General features: G+C 39.8%; 2 protein-coding genes across 3 annotated transcripts in view; both read left to right on the forward strand.

Moving 5' to 3' along the window:
• HBS1L (HBS1 like translational GTPase) overlaps window positions 1-6,935 on the forward strand; it is a 60,014-nt gene extending 53,079 nt beyond the window's left edge. For both annotated transcript variants that reach the window (XM_080583799.1, XM_080583800.1), the window contains exons 14-18: window positions 1,865-1,955; window positions 3,486-3,594; window positions 4,220-4,320; window positions 5,175-5,319; window positions 6,271-6,935. In XM_080583799.1, the coding sequence (XP_080439925.1) occupies window positions 1,865-1,955; window positions 3,486-3,594; window positions 4,220-4,320; window positions 5,175-5,319; window positions 6,271-6,282 (458 nt within the window). In that variant the 3' untranslated portion in view covers window positions 6,283-6,935. The remainder of the gene's footprint in view (window positions 1-1,864; window positions 1,956-3,485; window positions 3,595-4,219; window positions 4,321-5,174; window positions 5,320-6,270) is intronic.
• Window positions 6,936-9,602: 2,667 nt separating this feature from the next.
• On the forward strand, window positions 9,603-20,493 carry ALDH8A1 (aldehyde dehydrogenase 8 family member A1). The gene is made up of 7 exons (XM_080583802.1): window positions 9,603-9,856; window positions 14,242-14,389; window positions 14,783-14,938; window positions 16,088-16,237; window positions 16,854-17,110; window positions 17,908-18,069; window positions 19,412-20,493. The coding sequence occupies exons 1-7, from the start codon at window positions 9,719-9,721 to the stop codon at window positions 19,862-19,864; spliced, it is 1,464 nt and encodes a 487-aa protein (XP_080439928.1). The 5' UTR covers window positions 9,603-9,718; the 3' UTR covers window positions 19,865-20,493.
• The last annotated feature ends 4,776 nt before the right edge of the window (window positions 20,494-25,269 follow it).

Here is a 25,269-nt window from a genome sequence, read left to right on the forward strand (position 1 = left end):
TGCAAAATCTTGCATGTTTTTTTACCTTATTTTGCCATAACAGATATTCCAGATGTTATGGCCTTATAATTTTGACATTGTTTTATGAGAAAACTTTAAAAACTTCTGAATTCCAGCAATATCTGTAATAAATAAATAAATGCAGTACAGGAATCATTAATATTCAGCTTTGCTGTGCAGTGTTACTGCTGCTAGGAAGTGTGAAGATACTGAACAACCTTTAGAAATGAATCTTATGAATTAGATCTGGAAAAGCATGAGAATTAATTTTATGCTGTTTGTTCTATGAAGTTTGTCACTAATCCTTTCATTAATATACAAACTTACAGGATATAATTGTCCTGAGCAACAACAAAAGAGAACGAAATTGGATTTAAATTTTAATACATTTGATTTCTGAAAAGAGAAATAGCTAAGTCAAGATACTGAGTATTCACCTGTTTTAGCTTTCTGTCTTCGTGCTGCAAAGCTGTTTTTGTTCCATATGCAAACAGAAGGATAAAAAATTACGATTTTCCTACATGGATCAATGAATATAAAATGAAGCCCTTAAAATAAATGAATAGGTAACTATTTGCCTGAATTCAGCAGTGTGCTGTTGTCACTCTTCTGCTCTGTTCCAGAACGAGCTTGCTCAGTGTTAATCTGAGCAGCTCTTCAGTGTGCCTGTTTATACTGTTGTACGCGTGTTGTTTGCAATGCACAGGAACGTTACAGTGGTGTGTACGAGAATAGGTGTTGCACTGCTATATTCACCCATCAGTTTTGGGAATGGGGGAAGTGGCATGGAAAAATTTGGGGGGGGCGGGATCGTAGTTGGTCTGAGAATCTCCAATGGTACAAGTCTATGGTTTTCTTGCGTTCCGCTCTCTCATATGGCTGAAACATGGGTGAAGATAAGGAGTGTTAGTTCATTAAGCATGTATTATCTATATTTATTGTAAAGAAGAGAGAATTTAATTTATTGTAATATATTAATGTAGTGTGCACATTAGAATCTCAGTTTTTCATTTTCAAGAAACTGAACTTCATTTATCATTCTGTGAGAATGACGCATATATGTGAAATAATTATCAACGCTGTTTAAAAAGCAGTACTTAACATGCTTGTAGTTGAATGATGCTTTCTGGCATGGCTTTGACAAGTGGTTTTGGAAACATTTGCAAATAAATAAATACAGTCTGTAGTGAAATAGAACTAGTTCCTATAAAATGTATGCAGTAATTATGAAGTGTTTTTTGCTGAGAAATATCAATCTTGGTGTCTACCAAAAACCTCAGAATTTTTAATCGGGAACAATTAGTTTTATCTTCACCTACCAGCCAGGGTATCTTTTAAAGTGTTTAAAATACATAGAAGTCAGAATAAAATGACTTTTAATGATGCTTTCTAATAGATGCGATGTTGTGAACGAAAGGCATCTGTTACGCTTTTTTATGAAAGAGTCAGCAAACCCACTTAAGGTAAATGAAAGTTGACATAGTACCATTAAAGTATATGAAAGATGCGGTCTAGGGTGTGCATGTGCCTCAAAGGAAGGGTGGGGCAGACACGGAGATATTAGTACTACGGCATTTTCAGGACTGCGTCATCTGCGCTGTGTGACAAGTGCCAGGTCCCCTCTTCTGGCTTAAATAAAGCCATGTTATTGTGCAGGGTGGGGTGAGAGAATAGCGAGTCCTCACCAAGGAAGAAAAAATGCTTCCTCAGTGTTCTCAGTTAAAAAGCTTTTACTCTCAACCCATTCATACTGAAAATTGATGAGTAATGGTTGATGAAGCACAAATGGCCCAAACAGAGCTGTTTGTTTGTAGCCAAGAACCTAGGTACTTCACTGTGAGGTTCTGTTCTTACTCATTTCCAGGAATCACACTGCATGATGAACCAGTTGATTGGGCTGCAGCAGGAGATCACGTTAGTCTCACTTTGACCGGCATGGATATCATCAAAATCAAGTGAGCAAAACGGAGTTTCAGTCTAAGTAACGGTTTGTTTTTAATGAAAAGCTTTATAACTATTACACTTAACAATCAGCGGTTTACTTGAAGAATGATGTGGCTACCAGGATATTTAAAACCGAAGTGATACATATCACCTGGCTTGCATGTACAAACGTTGGAAACATCTGCTATATGTACAACGGCAACCTCAGAAGAATACTGTTAGCTGTCGTATGTCGTGCTGACACTGGCAACCTTCAGAGCCTTTTTCCTTAAGATGTCTCCTTGGATATCTGAAGTGCTGAATTAAATAAATCCGTATTACTAAATGAAAGAAAAGATTTTTGAAGAGCTTATAAAATCATAAATCATTCTAAAAAATACATCCAAACAATTGTCATTGCATACCAATAGGCAAAACTGCAGAAGCAAAGGTGGTGCTAAACTTTGTTCAACACATTCGGCTGCTTTTTCTTTTGGTTGAACTTTTTTTTCCCTCTGACATATTTAATGAGACATAGCAAATCATTTTGTGTCTATTCCAGTCTGTAGGTTTTGTGCTAAGCCTTGAACTTTTAGGTAAGTGACAATTGTTATTCAGGCTAGATAATTGGAACCATAATTTGTACAGGTTTTTTACGTTCCTGTTGGACTTCAAACATGAAACTTCCAAGCTACTGTTTGGAAAACACCTTGTCTTGATAGTTTGCAAATTTGTGCTCTTTTTTTTTTTTTTTTTTCTATTTCACAATGGTGTGTGATTCTCGTTGGTAAATGGAGGAAAAAAAATCTACTTATTGAATGAAGGCTTGATTGACTTCTTTGATGTCATTTTTCTTCTGGAGATGTAATAGATTTGTCAAGAAGAGCTACAAGTTTTAAGTCCTCTTGATTTTGATGAAAATAGATTACATCTGATATGTAGGTTTAATCATGCAGCTCACTATCTGCGTGGGATTAATTTTTCTTTCATTTTAGATGGTTAAAATTTACTGCTCTTAAAAAGCTGTCTAGTCTACCTTAACGAGCCTTCTTGTGCTCGAAGGCATCAGCCTTCTTGTGACTCACTTTATTAGAAGTAAAGCTCTTTGGAAGTGAGTGCTGCTGGGAGAGCTTAAGTTTTGAGAGTCCTGATCATGATGTTCATTTATCCACAAAATAGTTAAATTACAGGCAGCAGCACTGCAGTTTTGGGCACCCGGCAGTATTTCATGCTGATGATCTGGAACAATTAGTCTCTGAATGAAAGTCTAATTCTTCAAAGTACCTACACACAGGAAATGGTGACATTTTTAGAAACTGATTAGCAATGGATGTAATTGTTCATTGAACTAGACAGACCTCTTCATGCATGCCCACAAAACAGCATAGCCATTGTATAGAAATTAATTAGGTTACAGTTTTTAATAAGGTGTTCCTGATTATTTTTTTTCAAGCTACTGTTAAAGTGTTTGTGTCTTTGCTTTGTTTGCTTTCCTTCCAGTGAAGCAATTAATATTTTAAAATCAAGATATATATGTCAAGTTTTGTTCTCATTTCTTGTAGTGTTGGCTGTGTATTTTGTGATCCCAAGGAGCCCATTAAAGTTTGCACTCGATTCAGAGCTCGGATTCTCATTTTTAATATTGAGGTTCCAATCACTAAAGGATTCCCTGTAAGTCTTTTTGAAAATTCTTACTTTCATTACAGGTTGCTCAGGGCTTTTCCTCTCCACATTCTTTCCCACACCCCCTAATACAAAGAGTCATTTATTGTCCATATGTGCTTCCCTCCCTCCAGCAGAAACTGATTTTTCTGCAATTTGAAGAGGATGTAAGGTGTTTTGGGGTTGCTCATGCACATTCTTACTGACTTCTGATACCTAGCTAAACATTTCGGGGAACACGTTGTTCCACCATAGAATCAGGCTAGACTCTTCTTTTGAAAGCACGTACCCTATAGGACTATAATGATGCACTTGATTATAAGATACCTTGGGGGTAAGGGGGTGGGGAATCAGTTCATGCTACAGAACTGCAATGACAAGACACAAAAAAAACACTGAAGAATGAAAAATGTAGTTATGATGAACTAGTATATGACCTTTTTGTCATATTGGCAGAGAACACAAGGTTTAATAAATTGAATCAGTTCCTGAATACAGTAACTCCTCCTGTGAGAGGATTTTTATAAGATTTTGTTTTAAAGATCACTCTTAAAGAAACTTGATATTTTCAAGTATTAACACCTAGGATTTCTGATTATTTTATAATATTTAATAATTGAAAAAATATTTTTAGGTGCTTTTACACTATCAGACCGTAAGTGAACCTGCTACTATTAGAAGATTATTGAGTGTCCTGCACAAAAGCACTGGGGAAGTGACAAAGAAAAAGCCTAAGTAAGTGTTTTAAATAGTTAATGATTACACAAGAAATGGGCTGATTTTTAGTTAAAATATTGGTAGCAAGAAGGTTCTATTAAGAAGCAATAATATGTTTATAAGGACATAAAAATATGCTTTCATTGTTATAGTTGGTTCATGTTTAGATTTCAGAGTGCTTTTCAAAGTGAAAAACTCTATTCCCACTTAATGAGTGCTGAGCACCTGAGAAGTAGAATGACGTGCATTATCTCTTTTCTTCCTGAAACAGTGTGGGAACCTTGGTGCAATTCTGGAGATGGGTTACTGTCTAAAGTAACTTCTAATACACAGTCAGTCAGAGAAAAACAAAGAATCTTCCCATACAAGTTAAACTATGGGAACGTCGCTCTTGTTATTTAAAGCTGTATTTGGACAGAGGTGTTATTTGATATATGCAGCATTATCAGAATAATAATTTTCCAGAAATTGCATGGCTCAGACTGTTACTGAAGGGTGATGAGAAGAAAAGTCATGACTTCCACAGAATAATGAGTTGGATCTTCAGTGTTAGGATTGGGGTTTAAAACAAGACTGATTTCTCCTGCATGTAAAAACCAGGTGCTAATGGGATAATTACATCCTAAATAATTTTCTAAATGTTGTGGTGGATGCCCTTCTCTGGAAGCTTTTAAATTAAAATCAGATGCTTTTTTAAAAGGTGTGCTCCAGGTGAATGAGTTTTCAGTCTGGTGCCTTGGGTTACACTTGAAATTAAGCTTGATCATTATACTTTTGGCTTTACGAGTTTATTTTTTTCCATTTACTCACTGTTCTTGTTTTCATTTATACATACATATATTTCTAACAGTTTTGTGCTTATTTACTTTCAGGTTCCTGACTAAAGGCCAGAATGCTTTAATAGAACTACAGACTCAAAGGCCCGTTGCTCTAGAGTTGTATAAAGATTTTAAAGAGCTTGGGAGGTTTATGTTACGCTACAGTGGTTCTACTATTGCTGCGGGAGTTATCACAGAGGTATGTCGTTGTTATAATGGAATTTCTATACTCTAAAGGAATAGTGTTGACTTCATTTAGCATTTATTTTTTATGATTACGACAAAGTTTATTTTTGTACCCTTTAGCTTTTAAAAAGTGAATTTATTTTGCTGAAAAAGAGGCCATGCTTCAGAAAGGTATAATGAAAACTTGCCACAGTTCTGTTCAATTTATTAAGAAGCAAAAATTTATCTGTTTCTAACTTTTGAATCTTGTATGTTTTTTCCTCTCTCACTAGTTAAAAATAGCTCTTCACAGTTTTAGTATACATTAGTCTTTATCCAATCATGTGTAAGTGGAAGGAAGCTGTGGGGCTAAATAAAAATGCTTTACCTTGTATTAGGAGCAAAAAATAAAAATGTCCCTTTATCTGTCGTGTGGAAAAAAATATCGCTATGATCTTTTAATTAGAATTTAAATTCTAATTCTAGACCAGAGGGAGAGAAATTCAGTTACATTAACCAAGTTCTGGTACTGTGACTTAAAGCTAAGTCTCTTAATGTTAAAATGTGCAATTAGAGCTTGAAAATTTCAGGCTTCTCTCTGGTCTACCAGAGGCTCGGTGCTTTAATGGTATCTGGTTTTAAGTAGGATCCAGAATGAGGGCTTTGATCTTGCACTTCTCTCTCTCCCCTTCCCTCCCTTTCTCTCTCTCCCTCCTTCCCTCTCTCTTTTTTTTTTTTAACTAAATGTAATTTGAAGTGAGTGGGGTGATATCAGACATCATAGATCTAAATATTTGTGGAACTGGGGACTAAACTGTTGTTTAGGTGTTACTATTTTAGTCCTTGTAAACTTGTTCCAGAGAATTTCAGAGCAAAAGGAATTATTTTTCCCATGTTTAACAGTACCACTTTAAAAAGAGGTGATCATTTTACAATTAGTACTTCATTTTTCACCAGTTTTTCTTCCATTTGCTTTTATTTTTAGATTAAAGAATGACAGTGGTGCCAGAACTTCCATAATCCAACCAAAATGCAATCAGATAACCAAACATCTGTTTAAGAATCCAGTTACTTCAGCTGAAGGAACAAGTGCAATTAATTTGGGGATAGAAGATGGTGACGAAAGTTACTTTGTATTAGACTTCTGGGGAGCCCTTCATCAGTCTCTCCCACTACAGAACAAGATGCCAACTGACAAGAAGTTGCTAATGTTGCACTTAGTGATCACAAGAGTCCATGTATTACTCCATGTGGAATTTACCCCTTAAAGAGCTTGATGGAAAAATCTTAGAAAGTTGAATTAGAGAAAAAAAGAAGTGAATCATCACGAAACAAACTTCTTACTTCCAGACATAAATTGTTTACATATTTTCTTTGATTTGCTTTTTTTGCTGCACATTAATTCAGTAAAGTAACTTTATTGGTCTAATATATTTTGAGGTTTGAATTGAATGCGTATTCAGGGAAAAAAGAACTATCTACTCTGGTTCCAAGAGACTGGCATGTAGTGTTGTCACAGGATTGTTTTTCCTGTCCCAAAACTTATTTAAAAAAAAAAAAAGTTTCTTTTGCTGTGTAGTGGAAGCTGTGCCAACATTGGCTAATTTTATTTTTTAAAATGTAAAATTAATAAAATAACTTAGAGCATAATTTTGACTCTCTGATTTTTTTCTTACTTAGGCACTTCTAAATCCTTTTAAATCTTTCTTTGCTTTCCATAATTCATAAATTTCAGTATAAACTTGCAGACTAAAATGCAAAACTGGCAAGTGGCTTGTCTTTCTCTGGAAATAATTTCAGCTTTTCTCCTGCTGCTTCTTAGTGCAGCTACTGTGCGTATACATCCTTTTCACCCAGATGTAGTACTCTTTTGAACAAAAGCTGGGAGTTCAATCTTGAGATATATGCTGAAGCCAGATTGTTTTGGTTACTGAAGCCTGTAACTCCTTCCCGCTTTTCAGGCAGGGGGCAGGTGAAGCCACCCAACTGACGAGAGTTCTATAGGGTTCTGCCATCTCCAGAATAAACTCAGGACAACTCCCCTTTACCACAGTTTGGAAGGCATGTGGTTGTTTTTTTTGTGAGAGGTCCTCAGGAACTCCAGGAAATGTACACAGGTGCAGCACGGAGAGAACTCTGGTTTGATCACAGCGTGGGGGAAAGAACTAGAGTACTCAGCTGAATGCATCAGTCACTTGGTTTAACTGAAGCTTGTAAAGCTGTGTTCTGCATAGTAAACACAAGAAACCTATGATTGTTATTTTGTTCAAAGTCATGCATTTGTGCTGGTTCATACCTACTCTTTCCACACAAGTGAAAGGTAGCCTGTTTTGTAATTGCACGCTTTAGCCCCAGTTCAGCAGGTATTTGTTATACTTGACCACATATATAAATTTTACTCCTTGCTGCATGCATGTTTGTAGAAGTATTAGAGATACATTATGTGGAAATGAATAATGCCACATCCTATGAATACGTGAAAGCTGTTATTGCCAAAACTGAAGTTTATGATATATCACTATTTAGTACATCTTCTCATAGTCCAGAAATTGCATTTAAATATGTAGCAGTTTCAACATGCCAATCATGAATGTTTCAGTGCACTTGTAAGATTCCAGAAGTGCATACTGACAAGCTCCTGTTTTGAACTTGTTCCATTTGAACTTGTGTTCAGTCCTAGAAAATGTTAAGGTTGATTTTATGTTGGGGGCCTTCTGAGGTGCTGCAAGCAGAAGAATATGTCTTCAGTTTTAAGACTTTGGTAAGTTCCTTGCTGCTTGTAGACAAGGAAGTGTGATATGGAATGAACCTCTGATAACCCTTCTCACACATAGTTGCCATAAATTTTGGTACTCTGTATTCTGTGACTGCAGAAAAGCTAGGACATGCTTTCCCCCTGTGTAGCTTGGGAGAGCCAGAGATATTACCTAATCCAGTTTCAACATGACGGCGCTACCTTTCGACACTGGATTGAACCCTTCCCCAGAGGCTCCAATTGGTTGATGAATAAAAGATCTGTTGTTGGGCAACAGAGCCATATCACCTTTATTCAATCAAGATTTGTGTTGATCCAAGAGAAATTTTATGGCTTGGCTGTGGTCTAGGTTTCAAAAACTTTCTAGGCTGCTGATTGAGATGTCCACAATCTCCTGGTGATCACAGAATGGCTTGAGTTGGAAGAGACCAAGAGACCTTAAAGATCGCTTAGTTCCATCCCCCCTGCCATGGGGGGCATCCACAACTTCTCTGGGCAACCTGTTCCAGTGCCTCTCCTCCCTCTGAGTGAACCTTCCTCCTAACCTCTAATCTAAAGCTCCCCTCTTGTAGTTGAAAACCAATCTCCCTTGTCCTGTCATTGTCTGCCCAAGCAAAAAGTTGCTCTCCATCTTTTTTATAAGCCCCCATTAAGTATTGAAAAGCTGCAGTAAGGTCATCCAAGAGCCTTCCCTTCTCCAGGCTGAACATCTCCAGCTCTCTGAGCCTTTCTTCGTTGAAGAAATAGGCATTCTGCTCTTCAATATGGGTGTAGCAGTTTGAGTAAGTGTGGAGTGCAAAGAGATGGCATGCAATATTAGAGCCATTTGATAGTCTAAGTGTTCTTTCTTGGAGAAAAATATGTTTTAGACAGCTGCTACTGGGAAGTTGAGGTTCTTGGGAAGTTGAAGCAAAATTTAATTTTATATAATAGGCTTCTCTATAGTAAGATACTTTCCACTGGAATAGCTAGGAAAGACAAAATATGAAAGCAGGTGTCTTGTTCTTTTTTAGAGTGGGTTTCTGACAACGTGCCACAAAGTGTACCAGGCAGGATTGTGCATCTCAACAGTTTTTAATTGAAGTGGCACTCGCTTGTATTGCTTAGTTTGAGGAAAATATTGAGTTTCTTATGTTTAAAATGTTATCTTAGCAGAGCAATTGTTTTGGAGGTTACAAGCACAAGCACTGATGATAAAGCAGTAAACGTGAGCTGCAGACAAGCTAGTACAACTGTCTTTTCTCTGTGTTTACTGATGGGAAGGAGTAGGTCCCTGGCTAAGTATTTGAATCTTGAATTATTTTGTATAGCTGTTGCAGAAGGACTTTCTGCAGACTAGCTTGAAAAACGGAGAAATTTTCCTGTGAGCAATTTTTTTTCTCCCCTTCTTCAGTGCTTTTTTCCCGTAAGAGAAAGGAACTCTCTTCACAGATCTTAATCTGATCCTGCCTCCCTGCTTCAGCTCCTGGGGTGGGGGAAGTCACAGAAATAGTAATTTTCCCCCGTTCACTCTTTGTTTCTGTTGTTGCCGGAGTTTCATCTGACTTATGAACGAGCAATGCAGGGAAGACGGAGAGAGAGGGGAGGAGTTCAAACTTGCTGTGCAAATACTTACAGAACTACAAATCTAAATTGACACCTCTTAGGAAAAAATCGCTGATGAAGCAAGCAGCTAACAATGGCTCACTCAAAGGCTCTCTTAGTGCTGGAAAACTTTATAGCTGGCAAATTTGTTCCTTGTTCCTCCTACATAGACTCCTATAATCCATCCACGGGAGATGTCTATTGCAGGGTGCCAGACAGTGGCAAGGAAGAGGTGAGTACTATCCAAGGGCACAGAGAGGTAGAAATGTTAAATGCGTATCGTGAGTGGGAGAAGTTGGAAGGTGAGAGATCAAAAAAATAAATGCTGAAGACTTTAAGGTTTAAATGAGTAAGTTCTTGATTGTGTTGTAACACTAATTTATTGCTGTGGCAGCAAATACTTTTTTTTTTTTTTTCATTTTGCTATTAAAAAATTACAGGCTAGAACCTAAGCCAATGTAAACAAACTTAGAGGCACTGTATACAGGGTTCTACATTTGTGTCTTGATCGTTTGCAGTTGTCATTTAAAAGGATTTTGACATTCTGGCTCTTCCCCTGAGGTGTCATAAAAAAAAAAAAAAAAAGCTGCAGCGAGTGTACATTTCCTGATGAAGCAGTCTGTCCTCTGCATCAACATAATGCGTCCTAGACCTGTGCTCTCTGGTGGGATGAATGTCTCTGGGTACCTTGAATGTATTCTAGTGTAGAAGGGTAACATAACGTTCATCGGGCGAGCTGCAGTGTCATTGCTGCTGCTTTATAAGGGACCTAGAAGTGTCTACCATATTGCTTCAGGTTTGAGATGGAGAGAAACAACCGGAAAAGATAACATAATACAAAAGGCTCGAAGGCTTGGAAAACAGTCACTAGTAGCGTACTGCATTTTCATTTTCAAAACATTTATTTTTTAAAAAAACAAACTGCTACTGTGTGTACTGTTCCTTCCACTTGCATTTCAGCCCTGTTGACATCTTGCTTCTTTCAGCAGAAACCTTTGCACTGTAATTTCAATTGAGTAAATATTTGCTAGATGCTGATGACCAAGGGTTAAAGTGTAACAGGTTGGGTTTGCTAGAATACATCTGTGTAAGTTCACTCTAACCTTTATGCCTGAAAAGACTTCTCTTTGATGTGCAGGTGCAAATCTTCCTGTTTGCAGAATCATAAAAACAAGAGAGATGTGAGAATGCCAGAGCAACTTAACAAAACTAGGCTACTGGCCATGCTGGAGCTGTAGTTCAAATATATGTGAAGAACAATGGTGTTTCTCTTTCAGCTTGGGGATTGTGCATAGTGTTTGGGTCCTGTAAAGTCAGCAAGTGCTTTGCTCCTGCTGTTAGACAGCTATATAAAAAGATCGGGCTTTGCAGAGCTGGCTTCCGCTGGTGACTAGTGGAATGTGCTGGAGGAGAAAGTGCAATCACAGACTGCTTAGAGGATACCTAGAGATTTCAAAATAAGCATCTAAGTCCAGGTTCAATGAAGAATTTGTGTTTCTCTCGCAAGGCTCAATATCTTGTTGGAGATTTTCTGGTTGGTTTTAGTGGAAAGTTAGGACAGAGAATGGAGACAGAGGGGAAACCCATTGCTGGCCATGGTATTCAACACCAGGTCAGCTGCAGGGGCCAGGTTAGCTGGTTTCTGCCAAAACCACGATGCAGGCTGAACAGATGCCCTTTATCTCCAAAAGACAGGGTGATGATTGCTAATTAGGCCTAGGAAAAATGTCTAAAAAAAAAAAAAAATCTCTCTTTAAAGAATCTTGCTCCTATGCATCTTCCCATAGGGAAAGTATGCATAATGTCCTCCCCAGGGCGGTTTTGGGTATTTTGATGTGAACCTTTTATGATAGCTTTAAAGTGTGTTCTTTCTGCCCCTTTCTTGTGCAGGAGAGGAAAGCAGAAGGAAGTGTTTCAGACACAAGTTCATAGCTGAATTCTTATGCGTGTCTTCGTTATGGCTTGACTTTCTTCACTTCTTTTTGCTAGTCAAACTAGGTAACTGCTTAATCTGTGCTCCCTCTTACTACTTCTGTATGAGCCTTTTTTTCTTTTTTTTTTCTCTGTTGCTTTTTTAGACTAGTCTATTGTCACTTCATTCCTTCCTTAGCTAATTTTATCTTCTGCTGTCCATGAAAATGTGACTTCTTCCTTTTAAACTTGCTGGAGGGTTAAAAATGCAGATAGTCTTCCTTTCACATCAGCCCTCTCTTGGAGCATTGCAGCACCAGGTGGAAAAGACAGCAGAGGAGAGGACAGATGAGAAGCAGCACCACAATGGCACCTAATGACAGGAGGGTGGAAGAACAAGTTAATTAGTGAAGGTGGTATCGTTTCACAGAGGATGAACCTTTTCAGGGTAGCCTGCCTTCCACACCTGACTCACTCCAGAAGCTGCAGTTCCCCTTTCCCAGGCCTGCTTTGGCCGTACTCCAGAAGCTTGGTGGTTGAACTACAATCGAAAGGGTAGAGTCTGGGTTTGTGGGCTTAGCCAATGATCTGAATGACCTTGTCTGAGCTGGTTTATCTCCCAGTCTGGCCTCCAGACCACTAACATCCTGTCCCTCAAACACTGTCTCTTATTTTGAGGAAGTCTATAATTTCTCCTGTTCATGTCCAATGCTGTGACAACATCAGCAGAGGCCAGAATCATCTAATTTATATTACATCGACATCCTCCTGGTTAAGTACTTGGTTAGGTTACACAAAGCTGAAGAAATTTTTGAGCAAAAATTATGGGAAATCAACTAAGCTTTGGCTAAAAGCCCACCTTGATGCATATGTTAGGCAGTAGAAGCAATTAAGTGATATATAATCAAAAAATATGAAATAGTGCATTTAATTAAAATATGGAAGGCTGTTGGTAGCCATTTTAGCAATCTGGGAGACTGGTAAACAGCATCCGGATGGACCCACTTATAAATCAATAGACCCAGGTAACTACCTTAAGTGCCCAGAGAAAAAGATTGATGGGGGAGAGAGCTTTCTGTTGAATTTTAATGGTTTGAAGCCTGTTCTACTTTAGAAAAATGCTGGTATCCTGCCAGTATTCAGAAAAGTCAGGCTGAAGGACCATGCAGAAACTATGTACGTCTCAGGGAAAACACCAGCAAAACAGCCACTATTGTTTTATATTTAAATATAAATATAGTGTTTATATAATAAAAATGATAATATATATAACTTTTGTTTCATTATAATTATAAAATATTATGTGTTTATAATAAAATAATATATTTATATTTATAAAGTGCCTATCACCATATTGATGAACGCTGTTTGGAACCACTTTGATGGCAGGGGTAAGAACAGGAGTAGGCTCCTTAGTGCCTCAGCATTTCTGCTTTCAACTGATTTAAACAACAACAGCAAAAAAGCCACAGGAGTTTGCTGCCAGCCTGGCTGGCTGGTGTTTAGTACTGCTGCTCCATCAGGGTTGGAGGGAGCCCTATTGTGAATGTGTTTGTGCTGTGCCTCCTCCAGCCGTGCTGCAGAGCAGCATCACAGAAGGGCAGTGGGATGTGAAGCTCAGGCCTGCTGCCAGCCAAAACACCTCAGCAGCAGCGAACTGCTCCTAGGCGACAGCAAACTAACAGCAAACTAACTTTGTGCACAAAGCTCTTGCTCCCCGTGCTTAAGGCTGAGTCAGTGAACCTTCTGGACTCTTCCCAAATTTCAGAGGATCAGCAGACAGAAATACATGTCAGTTATAAATGTGTTAAGTCAGCTGGGGGAGCAAATTTAGAATGGGTAATGGGAAGAAAGAAAGGAAGAAGACATTTCACGTTTCCAGTACTGCAAATCACAGTTTTGACCTCACACAGTAAGTCACTGGTCCTTTTTGGTAGTCTTAGCTAGCTTATGTCTAGCATCAACATACATGCATATAGTGATTATTATTTTTTTTCTTCACATCTGTAGACTTCACTAGGTATTTAATGAGAGAAATAACTAAAACAGAAGAGTTTAAAAATATAATAATAAATAGTGCTCCTTTCTAATGTGGGGACACTATTGAGTTTCCAGCTGTGATCAGGTAAGAATAATTTTTTTCTCTGAGTGGCTCTTCCATAGGCATGTTCTCAGTCCTTGCTTGAACCAACTGGGGAAAAGGGAGAGGAAATCAGAGTTTAGCAGGGCACTCAGTCTTTTCCTTCCACAACCCCTTACTTTCATTGCTCATGTCCTGTGTTGCAAGGCCAGACTGTGGATATTCAAACTGAGGCTGCATTTGCTCCAGAAAACTCTTGTACCTTCCCCCATGAGAAACCAGATTCTGCATGCGTTGGACCAGTGGCGCTTGCTGGTGCCAGGTGACTGGCCTGACACTTCCTCCAGTCCTGGAGGGTTGCCCACAAGTTTAGAGAAAAGCCAGAGTTAGAGTGAAATGCTGTATCAAGAAAAGAAACTGTCAATAGCATTTTTTGAGTTATGGGATAATGTCTTGAGAAAATGGAAATGGAGAAGCTATCAATTGTCACAACTCTGAAGAGATGCAGTGTTCCCAGCAATGTGGTTTGTATTATTAACCTCTCAAATATGAGCAGGTCTGATTGATTGATATGATCTCTAAGGCCTTTGATTAATATTCACCACTGCTCTTTTGCTTTTTTTTAGGTGGAAGCTGCAGTCAGAGCTGCCAAAGATGCCTTCCCAGTTTGGTCCTCAAAAAGTCCATTGGAAAGATCTCGGCTCATGAACAAATTGGCAGACCTGATTGAACATGACCTGGAAGAATTTGCCCAAGCAGAGTCAAAGGATCAGGGTAAAAATGTGATCTGTTGATCTCAAATACAGTGTGTTGATGAGTACTGAAATAGAGGACATGGTCCAGATTTTTAGTATATGTGAGCTGTTGGTGCAAACTGGTGTAGATGTGCATGAATTTTGTAGAAGTTCCTGATTTTGGGTTCCTGTGGCATTTGAAGGTTTGCTTCTCTGACTTGCAAAGCGTTGACTTGAGCTGTTACGCATTCCAGGGGAGCTCTTATTGATGATGATTATGCTGTGTCGGGGATTACTTGGGTGCAGGACAAAAGGCATTTCCCCCCAGAACATGCAAACCACAGTTTTCAGAGCACAGTTTAAAGCTCAGTGGTGTTTAGAGTAGCTATTTTCTGCTCGTGATAACACAGCAATGTTCTTGGTTTTGTTTCAGGAAAAACTATTACGTTTGCTAGAACGGTGGACATCCCCCGGGCCGTGTACAACCTCCGGTTCTTTGCCTCGTCTATCCTCCATCACACCACAGAGTGCACCGAGATGGCAAGCCTGGGCTGCGTGCATTACACCTCACGGGAGCCCGTGGGAGTTGGTGCGGTGCTCCTGAAACCCCCAAAACTGGGCAGTGCCTGCGTCAGACAACCGGGACTTTTTTCCCAAAGATAGCATTTATTGTTTCCTGGCTGCATGCTAAACGTGACTAGGCTGCTAAATCCTGAGCCGCTCCGTGTAAATTCAGTTATGATACTTTGCCATTGAAATAAAGCAGCAGCAGCTCACAACGTCACATCTCAGTCGGGGCACGGGTGGGCTTCGAGCCGGGGAGCTGCTCTGCTGGGCCACTAGATGATGCTCTTGCTTCACAAAGTGCCTGGGCCCACTTTACGAGCGATGGAGTGGCGAGGACTCCATTATTAATTTTAAATAATTAGGTATAAATGTTCCAAATTCACGTTTAAATTGCTCAAAAAAAAAAAAAAGCGGCTAAGCTAGGGGACCCTTTATAAAGTTTACATGAGCAATGGAGAACAAAAGTCCTTCTGGTGAAATTGCTCATAAAATTCACTCCTTCTTAAGCCCCATTCCTACATCTACTCAGTCAAACAGTGAGGAATCCTGTGGCTTTTATGAGCAGTCACACCTAACAATTACAGATTTTTTTTTCCTTTCATTTTCTATTAATATGTAAAGTAGAAGTATTCCCAAAGGCAGTTACTGAAAAAAAAATCTGGTAATTCAGCAATTTGTTGAAACAGCGGTTAGCACATTGATAAACTTTGGCATTCATAAGCTAGGCCAAAATTTATTAGGAAAATATGTGCTGTGTTTAAAAAGAAAAAAAAAAAAAAGAAAAAGAAAAAGAAAAAGTCTCCAAAGAGTAGCATAAAGCAAGAGTGATCTAGGCTAACACAAAATGTTACCACGGACCAGTTGATGTAAATAGCTTTTATGGCTTTGCCTTAATGTTCCTAGAAAACCCTGAAAAGCAGTTGTGAATATGATTCTGTCCCAAATAAGCAGCAAAACTCAGAGTCTGGTTGATCACCTTTAGGATCATTTGCACAGATCTTTTAAAATTATCTGCCTGTGAGGCTTTATTGTGCAATTGTCTGGAAATGCAAGCCATAGCTAGATTCCCTTCATAAGTCTGAACTGTTTTATAACTGCTTGAGGTTACAGGATCAAGTTTTGTATCCCATTAGACTGAACTCCTGCCTTTTTTTTTTTTTTTTTCTTGTAGCTGGTTTAATCAGCCCTTGGAATTTGCCACTGTATTTGTTGACCTGGAAAATAGCTCCTGCCATTGCGTGTGGAAATACTGTAGTTGCCAAACCAAGCGAGATGACATCTGTTACAGCTTGGATGATGTGCAAACTCTTGGAGAAAGCAGGTAAATCCCTTAATGTGTTAGGCTGGATGAATTGTGTGGACTCGCTGCACCATTTCTGTTGCAGAAATCAGAGTGCTTAAAAAATTTGGGAAAGATGTTTTACTGTAACTGATTATTGCACTGGAGAGTGAAAAGCTCTCCCTGTGATCATACTACTCCATCTCTCCACCCCAGCTATTTCCCTATTTTTTTCCACTATCTTCTCATGAAGAAGTCTTCCCATGTCTCCCTCTCCACTCCTGCTCTCCCCTTGAGAATTTCCTATGTCCATGATGCCAGCAGAGGAACCACAAGAGTGGAAGATGATGAGAATCAGCACTTGGTGATTCTCATGGTTGCATTTGGTGTGCTTTTAAGAAAAAAACTGGGAGGAAAACTGCTTCTTCCCTATTACAGAATAACTGAAAATTGGGTCACTGATGATGGATGTCAGGCAAGCTGACGAGTGGAATGGCTTTTATTGTTTAACCCATGACCACGCATGTCAGCTGCTGCCTAAGTTGAGGGTCATCTTTTTTCTTTAGTAATTTTTGAACTCCAAGAACAAAACATAGACAACAGAAACCTACAGAGCAAGGGAAAGGGTGTGATCACTTTGTGCCTCTCTTCTCACGAGGGATGCCCCACGGGGTAGTGAACGTGGTGTTTGGAACGGGCGCCAAGGCGGGAGAAGCCCTCGTCTGCCATCCCGACGTCCCCCTCATCTCCTTCACGGGAAGCACGCTCACAGCCCAGCGGATCACGGAGAAGAGCGCCCCACACTGCAAAAAGCTTTCTCTGGAGCTGGGAGGCAAAAACCCCGCAATCGTCTTCGATGATGCCAACTTGAGCCAATGCATCCCCACAACCCTGCGGTCCAGCTTTGCCAACCAGGTGCCTCTCACCTCTGTACTCTGCATTTGCAGCAGGAGGTCTACATGTGTCTGAGAGTGTGCACACATGTGCATACCTTTGAATCCAAATCCTAAATTGTCAAGGGCTTTTTCCAGATTCTGTGTTATGAGCAAACCCCAAGTGGAAAAATATGAAAATATTTTCATTATTCCAGAAACAGGGAAACAAAAAGTGCTCTTCCTAGGGCTCTGCATAAGAGGTAACAAAGTGGCCTTACACCTCTCAAAATAGATATATTGTTTATCCTCCCAGGAAGCAGTTGCTTTAAATTCCTTCCTGCAAGTTAAGTGGAAAACTTTTGTTGGAATTTAATTAGGAGACTCCCCTCAGATTCTACCAGTGTTCCTGTTTCTTCTTCACCATCCTCAGGAGAGATCACCAAAGCCATGAAATCACATCAGGGCTAGCATTCAGAAAAAAATAGCCTGGCATCAGGAAGGCATTTTCAGGGAAGGAAGAAAAAGATCATTCAGAAATGGAAATCACATTTTCTATGAAAAATGTTAGGGAAGATGGCATGTAATCAATGAAAAAATCAGATCTGCTTGGGTTAGTAAGTGACTGAACAATCCTGTTATTACTGTACTGTCTTTTTTTTTTTTTTTTTTTTTTTCTCTTCCTTTTTGATCTTGGAAAAATCCTGCTTTGCAGTGTTGGTGATTGTAGTTTGCACTCCTGAGGCTGCAGGGACCCAAGTCTTATTCTGGGAAGTAACTTCTAAAACCTGTGAGTTATACAATGTAATATGAACTGATTTTGTTTGCTTGTTTTGATAGGGTGAGATCTGTCTCTGCACCTCCAGGATCTTTGTTCAGAGGGGTATATACAATGAGTTTGTGAAGAGGTTTGTAGCAGAGGCCAAGAAGTGGAAGGTTGGGAGCCCCTCAGATCCTACAGTCGACATGGGAGCACTAATAAGTAAAGAGCATCTAGAAAAGGTGATGTTACATGGAGTTCACCCGATCTTGTTTAATTTTTTAGTGGATTAGAGAAGGTGCTTTTAGAGGTGTATGCCATGTCCTCTCCAAGATTAGATGCAAGGGATTAGGATTCAAAGCCAATATAAGGTATTTGTTTGGTAAAGTTTCTGTTGCCTGTGGCCTGGGATAACGTGGTTACTCTGGAAAAATCAACTGCATGGGGAAAATAATTTAAAATAACAAATTTTCCCATTTGAAGTGAAATAAGTCAAAATGAGTATGTCTAAGTCATGAATTTATACTGACCAATGTTACAGCTCAGCAACATTTTCATGTATTTTAATAGTGCATTTGCTGAGATCACTTATTTGCCTCATCAGTTAATGGCTGAGGTAAAAGTCTTATTTTTATATCACTCTGCACATTCTGGTGGCTACAAGCGCAGTTGCCTAGGAATGCCAGCAGGAATTTGGAATTGCATGGGTTTAGAGAGCTGAGAGTGCACAGTTAAATGCTGTCTGCTTCAGTGGCTTACATGAAATGATTTTTTGTGGTCTCAGACAGAGTTCAGGACAGCAGATGCTCATGTCCCCAAACTATCTGACACGATCAGTATAAACAAGAAGCTTCCAGAAAACCGCAGACTGAGAGAGAAAGCCAAACCTCTTCCTGAGGCCTCAGGATGTTCACCAGCCTATTGTGAAGTAGAGTGGTAGGAACGCCCACTGCTTGAGGTCCTCCGTCTGTGGTACCACAGAGGACTTCCGAGTCTAACCTACAAAGGTGCTTAAGAGAAGAAAAAGAGAAAGAAGTGCAGCGGTATCTCTGTGGTTTTCTATAGGGAGATAAATGAGAAAATGATTTTGGACCAGAAGATGATCAATAGCATAACCAATGTATACCATATGATAACAACAGTCATGGAAATAACTTTATTGATGAAATTTTCTGTAGACTTCATCATGGTTTCATCATTCTATTGGCGTGTAAACATTTAATAAGCCGGATAGTGAAGTCAAAAAATATTACAGATCACTCAAAGTAAATGAGTGAACCACGGCACAATTGCCCAAGCTCCTGGAAAAAGGGAGGGATGTTCTAGGACCACTTGTATTTTCACCATGGGTCCTACCTTTTTGAGAATACTTACTGAGAAGGGCTGACAGTGGTGCCTGCTAGGTTTATATAGGAACATAACAACAAAAACTGGGGAATAACCCTCTGTCATTAGAAAGGAAGTAATGGCAGTGTGATGCCATTGGATATATTCCTGGACTCCTGTTGATTTGTCCAGACTGGAGAGGTGGACTCTGAGAATGTTGTATTCTTTAGGAATGATGTTTTCCTGCTGCTTCCTCAGGTAAGGAGCTATGTGAAGAAAGCTCAGGCCGAAGGGGCTAGAATCCTCTGCGGAGAGGGAGTGGATTCCTTGGATCTCCCAGCTGGCAACCAGAAAGGCTATTTCATGTTGCCCACCATTATTACAGAAGTCAAGGATGAATCTTGTTGCATGCAAGAAGAGATCTTTGGTCCTGTGACATGTGTGGTAGCATTTGATACAGAAGAGGAAGTGGTTAAAAGAGCCAATGGTGTGAAATATGGCCTTGCAGCTACTGTGTGGTCCAGCAATGTAGGCCGCGTTCATCGGGTGGCACGAAGGCTACAATCCGGATTGGTGTGGACCAACTGCTGGCTTGTTAGAGATCTGAACTTGCCGTTTGGTGGGATGAAAGCCTCAGGTATAGGAAGGGAGGGAGCAAAAGATTCCTATGAGTTCTTCACTGAGGTCAAAACCATCACAATAAAGCACTGATGTATGTCAATGGAAGAATTTTAAGGTAAAATACATGACAGTAATTAGTGTTACTTTAAATGGTTTTCTGGAATCCAGACTGCTGTTGTGGCCATCTTTTTCTTGAAATTTGTTCAAGAAACGTCAATGACAGCTGAAAATAACCACCCCAAATGGTAATGTTGAACATGGTCTTTCATGTTAGGTGAGATGATTGGTGTGGACTCCACAATCAACCCATCCTAAAACAGATTGCTTGGTTATCTTATTGAACTTAAAGTAAGATTTTTTTTTAGAGTAACCATGTCTCAGAAATCTTTCCCTCTAAGGCAGACTGAAGAAAAATGATGTGTAACTGTACCTGTGTCTGGTGAATTACACTGAGGGACAAAGAGACAAGTACATTGTGAGGTTGATATTGTAATGAGAATGAGCCCATTTCCACTAAAAATAGTACATTCCACGTACCAATCCATTTTACACTTCACTGATGTCAGACAAGGATTAATGCTATAGCACACTGAATGCCTGAGGCAGTACCTTTAATCTATTAAGTGGTATGAAATCATGGGGTCATGATATTCTCATGATGTACAGAGGCAATAAACTTTTTAATTATAACCTGTTTTACATTACATTGTTGAAGCATCCTAATACTTGTTCTCTAACTGTTCTGAAATTACAGCTTTTTGTCAGTTCTCGGTCTCAGTGGTGATGTTTTTCACATCCCTGAACACTGATTTGTCTAGAACGGACAGCGTAATTCTTCATTAGTAGGGGCTGGAAATGACTTCTGTGAACCAGCTGTTGGAAATATTTGTCACAAATACATAAAACCACTGGAAAATTTCCCCATTCATTTACAGAGCTTTTTAAAATTAAGTATCACATAAACTTGTTCACATTCCATAAAAAAGAAAGAAATTACGATGTATGTTTTTCCCTGCTGAGATGACTATATTGCTATTGAGTTTTCTACAGCAGCCTTTTGTGATTTGTTTTCCAAGTTTTGAGCTGAGTTTCACAGCACACAATACTGCATAGGGTTTCATAAACTCCTGTATTCTGAGAAGAGAGAAATATGCATTGCAATATTTTTCCAGAGCTGTTGGGAAAGAAATGCTCCTGTAACATACAAAAGAAATGATGAAAATTACTACTAATGAGACATGGGAGAATGGAGTAGCAAATTACTCTGCTGTTCATCTACACCTCAAAGAGAAAATACAGGAAGAGTTTTGGGGTTCATAGGATATGCAATTTTGTTATACTGTCTATAATATTTTTAGGGTTATGGAGTTATGATATGCAGGGCAGTAATGGCTTGTAAAGGTGGTTTCAGTCAGTCTAGAGTACGATCTAGACCTTTGATGCTAATCCATTCTTTTATTTTGATGTTTCTTCATAGAACTTTTTCTTTATAGTGTACCTTTCAAAAGCATGTTTTCCAGAGAGGATGTATTTTTTCTTTCCAGAGTTTGGCCAAGCTAAAGCAAAGATTTGCACTTTTCTTAGTAACAATCAAAATGCCAATAAGGTTTTTAAAATTACCTCTGTGGTATGTGCTTACTTCTTGCTCTCTGTAAGTGCCTGATGGTGAGAAGAGTCGCTGGCATAACAGCCATGCCATTGTCCTGTCTTTGTGCAAGCCATGCCAGGGACTGTTCTGAAGGTCTTAGTGTGGCAGTGGGTCTTGCCTCCTCTTTCAGGTTTCACTCCAGAGTGAGTCACTGACTGGATATGTGGGCCCTGAGGTGGCTGAAAAGCTAGTTTTAGTTTTCAAGAGGGTTTTTGAAAATAATGTGTACCTTAGTGCTGACACCCATGTGCATGGTGAACCATGAAATCTCTGGATTCAGCTCAGCTCCAGTGCAGACCTACCAGGCAGGCTGGGAACTTAATCATATCATGGGCTTCGTACAAGTACCCTCAACTGGAGGAAGCACATAAAAATGATAAGCTTAATGAATCAATGTATTCTGAAGAAGCATAAACATTTCTATTTTAAAACTCTGTCTACATGTATCCATGACCATACGGTGGCAGCAAAACCCCTGCTTTATTGTTTTAGTCCCTCAGTCACTCATATTGCTAGGAGGTGAATGAACAACTATATAAGCGCATGTTTCACTCTGATTTATTTATTTTTAAAATTTTTAGTTCTATTTACAAATTCTGTTTGAAAGAACAAAAGAAACTGTGAAGCACTTCATTAGTTTGGGGGGACAGGAGTTTTCAGCAAGAGCAAAAGGATATTACACAACATGTAGAATTAAATGAATTCCTTCACCCACCTGGGTCTGGTCTGGGTTCATTTTTAATGAGCTGATTTTTCTTTCAGGTGATAATTTTGGCTTAGTGTTAGATGAAATAGGAGATATCCATACATATTTTTTGTCTATAGGAGACAAAGGCTTGTGTATCATCTGTGTGTTTCTGGCCCAAGATGACTTGAGGTATTTTACAGTGAGGTGGAGCAGTAGGTGGGGAGGCAACAGAGCTCTACAGGACCTCCGGGTGAGGGGTATGGAGGTGGTGGCTCCGTGTCCAGCATGGCTCTGTGAGTTTCCCCGAGGTGAACCCGTGTGAGGATATAAGGTTCTCTCTCTCTATATGTATATTTTCCGCCTGCAATGGACTCCTTCCTCCTCCAGTTAAGGTGCAGTTTAAGTGCTTTGCTAATTCTCCTACTTGCCTCTTTAGGTGAGTAGGTTCGCACAGGTATATACACACATGTATTACCTGGTGGGGAGATTGTAGTAATGTGTGATTCTTGCATTTCAAATAGCCACCTCCAGCTTCAGGGCCCTTGCCCACAAGAGCGCTGCTGGTGCTTGTGGCTGGGAACATGAGTGACACCAGAAATGTTACTTGCTTGTACCAGGCAGCTCTTTGTGGGGATGCTGATTTCTCCCTACATGTGAAATTTTATGAACTTTCCCATATTTTCTTTATTCAGACAGACTTCTAGCATAGCAAGGTGTGAAGGTGTGTGGATAACTCTTTTCCATCCTACAGATGAAGTAGTCAAATAACTTTTCCCCGATTAAGGCAACTACTGCAGCTGCTGTGCTTCTGGGTTGTCTGCCCTCAGTCCCAGTGTGCAGTTAGGAGGATATCCTGAAGGACAAGGCAGGCTGATCCAAGGCTCGTGGAGCTGTCTGGGCTGCACGACCTGGAATTTTCCAACCCAGCAGCAAAGCTTTTTTTTTTTTTTTTTTTTTTTTTGTAGACTGCCCTGGCTTGTGTGTGAAATCATGTGGCCGTTGTGAGGATTTGTTTAATTACTGTTACGTAAAGCCTGAAGAGTTGCTCCATCTGTTAATTGTTACAGACTGAGAGAGTACAGTTCTTTTTAGCACCAGAACATTATCTCATTGGTGTGAGATGATTGCTTTACATGGGTAGCTAGTAATATATTTCCTGAAATGTACATCTCTCAATTAGCATAGTGATTTTTGTTGTTGTTGTTGCTGTCTTTTTCTTAGCATGTTTGTATCTGTATCCAGCTATTGTATAATGCTTGAAAACAGCTTTGCTTAGGGAGACTATTGGCGTGCTCTGGAGAGGAGACAGATCAGTTCTAATGTTTATGTTCAAATCAAATTATGTCCCTGTTCCCACAGTGTTTGTAACTTTTACAAATACTTCTTGTTTTGCCTAACTCCTAGTGATGAAAATGGAATTCAGACTCTTGCCTTATTGGGTCAAACACAGTTGCATGCCTAACTTAACTCAAACATACAGAACTCAAATATAAGCTAGACTAGTTTTAAAACTTTAGCTTTGAATTTCAATGCTTTAAAAAATTATATCTTAAGATTCAGATTCATGGGTAGAGACAGATCTCTTATCTCTTCCAACTAGAAGAAAAAAAAAAAGAAAGGAAAAAAAAAAAGAAAAAAGAAAGGGACGGTGTGATCCTGAGGGAGCTATGAAGACCTTTCTGTCAGGCTATCCTCTTAGCTGAGGTATATTTTTTTGCCCAGACTGACAGGATGTTTGCTCAACACCTGCCTCAGCTATAGAGGGCTGTAATCTGAAGTGTCTGAGTACTTGATTTCAAGTTTATCATTAAGCCTGTGGACTTTCTGTGTGGTGAAAGAGTGAAAAATCAAAATTGAATGCAATTTTCCTGGGCAGGGGGAAGACCTGGGTCCCGCTTTCCACCTCAGTTAGTAGTTAAGTATGCTACAAAAAGCTGAATGTGATGACCAAGGCAGGCTCAGAACAGTCCCAGGAAAGGTGGCCAGGGGATACTCCTGGTTGAATTATTTTTCCTCTCTTTTCAAGCTTTTGCAACCGGGGGGTGCAGCTTGTGCTTAGATGCCTTGATGCACTAGCTTTGTTGATCTAGAATATATAAAATTCCCACTGGTAACACCTGTAGACTAAGTGGAGAGTGTTGAATAATGAGAAAAGAGGGAAGTCCTGGGGGATAACTGGTTAAAAAGGGTGTATTTTATTGCAGCTGAATTTGAACTTATGCATCCAGAAACTGTGTGTACAGCACTGCCTCCTGAAAAGGAGTAGTTAAAAAGGATTTGGAGGTCATGAGGGAAAGCACAATCAGTATGAGAACACCAGCCCAAGCGAATCAAAAAAGGAGAACCCAACGTGAGCTCTGGTACAGCAGTGCAGCTAATGGGGGAGACAGCATGGTCCTGGAGAAGATAAACGGAGTGTGCTGAAACAGCAAATAATCTTCACTTTTGCATGTAGTATTACCGTCACGTCATACATCTATTTCTGATATCTTTTAAAGCATGGGAAGGAAGGCAAATGATTTCCAGTTTTGAAAAAAAATCCTTCTACTGTGGGATTTAGAGCTTGGACCACATGTTGTGACATCCTTTGGCTTTAAAAGCATTTGCTTTACTAAGTCTGGGGGGATCAGATGAAGGGAAGCAATTACAGGGATCAGTGATGACTCCAGAGGGTAGGATGTACACTGCTGGGCTTGTACTTGGAAGAGCAAATTTTGTCTTCTAGAACAGGGGAGGTGGTGGAGCATATCTGGCAGACTTCCTCTCTCTTGAGCAAGTGAGTTAACCAGAGCAGATCCTGGCCTAATGGTGCCTCTCTCTGGCACAAGGTGTCCTTAATTGTCTCCTAGAAAACATAATGCTCCCATGGAAAGGAGCACGAGGGTGTCTCAGCTTCAAATGTTCTATGGCCTGTTGTTAAAAGTGTGCTGCTTAGGGAAAGCGAGAGATGTGGAGCTGCGACCTATCAGGTAGGTCTGGCCAAGGTTTCTCACCTGGCTACAGCCGCTCTGTGCTGGCCTTGGGAAGATGTGTTGGACCTTGGGAAGATGTGATGGAATTTGCAGCCCCACTCAGGTGAGGGCAGGGTTGCCTGGTCTGAGGAGCCTGCTGGGATGTGGGTAGGTGTGGGACAGATGCTAAACTGCAGTCGAGACTGAC

Source organism: Anser brachyrhynchus (assembly GCF_964034855.1).
Source record: "Anser brachyrhynchus genome assembly, chromosome: 3".
NCBI classification, from domain to species: Eukaryota; Metazoa; Chordata; class Aves; order Anseriformes; family Anatidae; genus Anser; species Anser brachyrhynchus.

Excerpts from the sequence above, each read along its gene's own strand:
- ALDH8A1 (XM_080583802.1), top strand. The coding sequence starts at position 9,719 with ATGGCTCACTCAAAGGCTCTCTTAGTGCTGGAAAACTTTATAGCTGGC. Across the intron at positions 14,390-14,782 it reads AGCAGAGTCAAAGGATCAGG|GAAAAACTATTACGTTTGCT; the intron begins GTAAAAATGTGA and ends GTTTTGTTTCAG. Across the intron at positions 18,070-19,411 it reads GTAAAGAGCATCTAGAAAAG|GTAAGGAGCTATGTGAAGAA; the intron begins GTGATGTTACAT and ends CTGCTTCCTCAG.